At 39.2% G+C, this 5,142-nt stretch overlaps 1 protein-coding gene across 1 annotated transcript in view; it reads right to left on the bottom strand.

Moving 5' to 3' along the window:
- LOC137996343 (monocarboxylate transporter 10-like) overlaps positions 1 to 689 on the bottom strand; it is a 14,502-nt gene extending 13,813 nt beyond the window's left edge. Inside the window, exon 1 of the mRNA XM_068841742.1 lies at positions 1 to 689. This exon is cut by the window's left edge and continues 81 nt beyond it. Coding sequence (XP_068697843.1) covers positions 1 to 82 — 82 coding nt within the window. The 5' untranslated portion in view covers positions 83 to 689.
- Positions 690 to 5,142: the final 4,453 nt, after the last annotated feature.

Raw genomic sequence — 5,142 nt, 5'->3', positions numbered from 1 at the left:
CACAGTGAATAAGAAATCCCATGAAACACACGATCCAGGAGTATCCTTTGTCCATTTGGCCAGAGCGGTGATGGTCACACATGTGAATAAAACTCGACTCTCAGGTCGGCTCCCAAATTATATATTATTATCGGAAGACCAAATTAAAAATCACCGCGTTTTAGATGATCAAGAAATTATGGAAGTTTGTAGGTAGCATCCATAAAAGGCTGTTTACTTTGAGTGTTTTGGATTTCACGGTCCGCCATTCATGACTGGATCTCAGAGGGTTGGATCTAGGGAGTGACGTGACATCTGGAAAAGCAGGATCCCGATCCGAATCCGGGAACCGGAACCGGAATAGGAACAATAACCTTGGCAAGGTCGATGATATTGAAGGGGGTAGTTTCAAAAGAAACTGTGGTGCTGCGTCGGTGGGGAAGTAGTATACAAAAATTGGTTTTATCAACGGAGTTGATAATGTAAATTGGCCACCGTACAGAGATTCTAAAAGCTGACGTTTCGAGCGTTAGCCCTTTGTCAGAGCGAATCGAGGAATTGTGGGTTACGTGTAGTTTTTATAGTAGTGTAGGAGCTACGCTATTGGTGGTAACATGGAAACGTGAAAAATAGAATATATTAGTTAAAGGAAAAGCGTTCGTTGATTTGGAAGATGAATTTTTGTTCCAGATTCTTGCAGCTTTCCGTTGTACCTACAATTGTAGATGTAGGGAAAGAGCGCAGATAGTCATGTGTTTTTTGGAGTGGTTAGGGAGATTAAAATGACGAGCGACTGGCTTAGATGAATCCTTGTCATTTTTCTCAACATCGCAAAGGTGTTCGCGGAATCAGTCGCCTAGTCGTCTACCTGTCTCGCCAATGTATAATTCATCGCAGAACGTACAGGTTATGCAATAACTGACATTTGCGGAGGTACATGTGAAACGATCGGTGATCTTAATAGATCGCTTAGGTCCCGATATCTTGCTAGTGTTAAGAATGAAAAGACAAGTTTTGCATCGTGAGCGCGCGCATTTGAAAGTGCCGGGTTGCTCGTTAGTTTTGAGCGCTCTTCTAACTAAAAAGTTGTCTACGTTTTTGTCGCGTTTGAATGAAATAAGTGGAGGTTGTGAAAAGATTCTACCAGCCTCGGGATCATTTTGGAGTAATTTAAAATTATTAAGAATGATACTTTTGACTGCGTGATTATGAGGATGGAAAATGAGGGTGAATGGATTTCTGTCATTCTTATCTTTTTGTGACGTTTGTAGTGCTGACTGTCGATCAAATTGTTGGGCGCGATGATGGCCTGCTTTGACCACAGAGATAGGATAGTCACGTTTTTCGAAGAACGTACTGGCACATCTACTCTGATTTGCTGGAAAAATCGGAGTCATCACTACATAGACGGCGAAGTCTAAGGAATTGAGTATAAGGAATGGAGTTCTTGACATGTGATGGATGTGACGATGAAAACAAAACTGTTACTTTTTTTTAACTGTTAGGGGACACTTAGCCTGCGCTCGCAGACGTATTTCCGGTTGTCGGAAATACGTCTGCGAGCGCAGGCTAGGGGACACTTAATGATGTCTATTTTGATGTACCGTGAATCTCATTATGTCGGAGTATTGGAGAACCCTCTATAAAATAGGGGGTTCTGTCACGTGTGCCCTCCTCGTTCTCGCGGCGTTCTCCCTTTCCCTTCTCCTTCCCCTCCGAATGCCCGCCACACAGGCTAGTGCGCATCTTTGCAGTGTTCCTTCTTGATCTCCTGTGTGGCGAGATCTTGAAGGAGAGGTTCGTAGTTGTTACTATTCCAATACATAAGGTGAATTTCTTTTGTCTGTTACTTTTCTTTTCTGGACTCCTTTCATCCATGGCTTCAGTACCAACTTGACGCTCCCCACACCCTTGAGTGACGCCAGTGGTACGAACTTTGTAGCCTCAACAATATCTGTAAAAATCAATTTTGCAGTTTAAAGTGTGTAATATACATTCAACTTTTTTAGCAGAAATAAAACAACATCGACCTTTCTTGTTCGTATTCCGGTTCCGGTTCCGGTTCTGGATTCCGGCTTCCGGCTTTTCTAGACACCCGAGTGACGTCATTCATACGCACTGAACACAGATTTCTTTTTTGAACAACTAAAGACAAAATAAAGGGTGTTTTTACAGGACTTGCCCGTTGCTACGGTGACAAATACGTCACAACAATGGCTGTACCTTGTTCAGCAATAATTTGTGTTTCATTTGGTACGACAATATTGCTAATACATGATACAATGTTGTGGTGCCAATCCTTTTAATAAAAGCGTTACTTGGAAGCGTTTAAACTTGTTTGAGCCACCTTACTTCAGTCGCGTACAAACGCATTGAGACCCTTTGCATAAATGGCAATGTACATCTTAAGCCTCACGTTGGCGTGAAAAATCATTTGCCTAGAAACATAAGGACGAGGCTAAGGATGTACAAAGTATTGTTATTCAAATTTAGGGGCCATATAATTACGCAAACGGTGTATTCTTAAACTATTGAGTCTTTAACGTCATTTAGTCAGTTAGTAATGGTGGACCATTAAAAAATTCCGGGCTTAAAACTTGGGCAACTTAATGTTAACATAGTTATGAGAACCAAACGAAAAAAAGGATTTCATTTTTTTTGTCATAGAACTGCTTTAAAACTGAGGTAATAATGGAGATGATGTTTGAGCGATACTTTTGGATACACAATTATCTAATGGTACAGCTCACACACTTGGATAATACACTTGATCATTTCATACGGTGTGTCTACATTCATTATTCCAACCAAGTGGTCTTGGGTTTTTGTTTTAGCAGCCATACACATGGTGGCTACAATCTGGACTGAACAATAATAATAATAATGTCTTTGTTGGATGAGTTTATTGTCCAGGAAATGATGACAAATTCTATCACGCTGCACAAATATTATGTACAATTGCGTCTTTCATTTCCCTGTTAACAAGTAATACATATTCAGATTTTTAACTTGATTATAACATAAACCCAATAGATGGACTCACAGCATTTTGTTGAGTTGAAGTGTTGAACGCTTACTTCTTTGATGATATCCAGTCCGATTGTTTGAAAGAAAACAACAGTAAACAGGTCAATAAAGTCAGAAACGGGTTTGAAAAACACCAGAATGAACAAAGATCCTACATGAAAACTTCAAGTCTAATCAAACCTAGTTCAAAGTTTGGCTTTTTGCCTATTTCATAGACCGAATGCATAAATGGTGGCCAAAAAATATTCTTTTGTTTATGTGCTAATTAGCCTCACTAGCCTCGTTTGCATGGACAAAATACAAAAGAAAGTTTGCTTGAGAGCGAGGCTAGTGAGTCTCATTAGCACATAAACAAAAAAATACATTTTTAGCCGCCATTTATGCATTCGGTCAATTATGTAACAACATTAATAATAGGCAGGTACATGTGTACATACTAGTTAGAGATGTATGAAGGCTTGAAGTATGCCCAAGTTCTACTTTGAATGTGAAGAGGGTTTATTTTAGTTGAAGTACCTTAGTCTGTAACATTATAGAGATGAGGTATCTTTAGGGAAGCTGAAGTGTGATCTCAGCTCTAGCTCTTGAGCAGTCTCAAAACAGGATAAGGCAATAACATGTGAATCATTAATTTTTGCTCTGGCTGGTTTCTGAACTATCATTATTCCAAGCCAATGTTCTTGGTCTCTAATTTGATTGACAAGGGAATCTAAAAGCGGCTCACTTTGTGATATGAATGCTTATTATATCAAAGTTTCAAGTTGGCTTGAGTTTTTACAACGCTTATGGCCTCCTTGAATCCCGGTATGAATCCCTAATATTATTGCCAGTCAAAATCAATAATAATATTAAGGACAAAATGTCAATAATCAATGTAACAGTGTAATAAAATTATACATTGTAACTTTATAATTTTATTACACTGTTTCATTGATTATAATTTGACATTTTATAGAGATCGACTTTCCTCTTATTAGTTACACATGTCTTGCAAGCATATGGACTAAGTACACATACGTGAATACATAAGACGATTTTTGGCAAATGCCCTTATACCTACATAAGTATAACTGGCAGAGATTTTTAGGGCCACCACAATAAAACATTTTGTTTTCAACCTTAGCTTGCCTATGTAGGTTTCTTTTTTTTGCTGGGCTGATGGACAGGAAGAAAGAGACCTTCCCTCCTCCAGGGTCAAAGTTGACCAAGGTAACCAAGCAACTCCCAAACTGCTCCCCACTGACGATCAAAATCGTCTGGCATTAGACAGAGTACAATATAATTATTGAGTCTCACTCCTAGGAGTCGATGGGTTAATTAAGGGACCAAACCATGCCATGTCAATGAAAGGGTGGTTTCTAAAGAAACTGTGGTGCTGCGTTGGTGGGGAAGTAGTATACAAAAATTTGGTTTTATCAACGGAGTCGATAATGTAAATCGGCCACCGTACAGAGCACACCGTACATTCGCTCTGACGAAGGGCTAACGCTCAAAACGTCAGCTTTTAGAATCTCTGTACGGTGGCCAATTTACATTATCAACTCCGTTGATAAAACCAAATTCATGTCAATGAAAGACAGCAGAACTACTCTAAAGGAATGAATGAGTCAGAGATATAGCTGACTCAAGTCATGGTTAATGGCAAACATGATGAGTGTTTTAAGGACCGTGCCTACTATTGTTATTGCGCATACGTTCTGAGCATCTCGAGATCCTCAGATTTCCTATCGGCGGTGCTTATTAATACAGGGATATTTTTGCACGGTTCAAAACTATGCGAAGGAAGCAGAACTTAGCAAGTGCTATCGGTATCCAAAAAGAAAATTGGGGGTAACCATGCATTTTTCAGGGATAATTAAGCTTGAATTTGGAAAAGAAGGCCATACATTGCTTTGCATTTTAAAGCTTTTTACAAATACTGTTGATTAATTATCTTCGAAAAAACGTGTGGTTACCCCCAATTTTCTTTTTTTTAAGATCTGTTTTCCCACATAGTCAGTAAACCACGCAAAAATACCTTTGAATTAGTTGGCACTGTCCTTATTGCATTTAAATTGACATCACCAACCCAAAAGCCACCCTCAATGCCTCTGCACTCCACATTACATGCATTTATATTATCAAGAACAGTTGACA

This window comes from Montipora foliosa, chromosome 3 (assembly GCF_036669935.1).
Source record: "Montipora foliosa isolate CH-2021 chromosome 3, ASM3666993v2, whole genome shotgun sequence".
NCBI lineage: Eukaryota > Metazoa > Cnidaria > Anthozoa > Scleractinia > Acroporidae > Montipora > Montipora foliosa.
The sequence above is the reverse complement of the archived record's forward strand: the minus strand, read 5'-3'. Positions and strand labels throughout refer to the sequence as shown.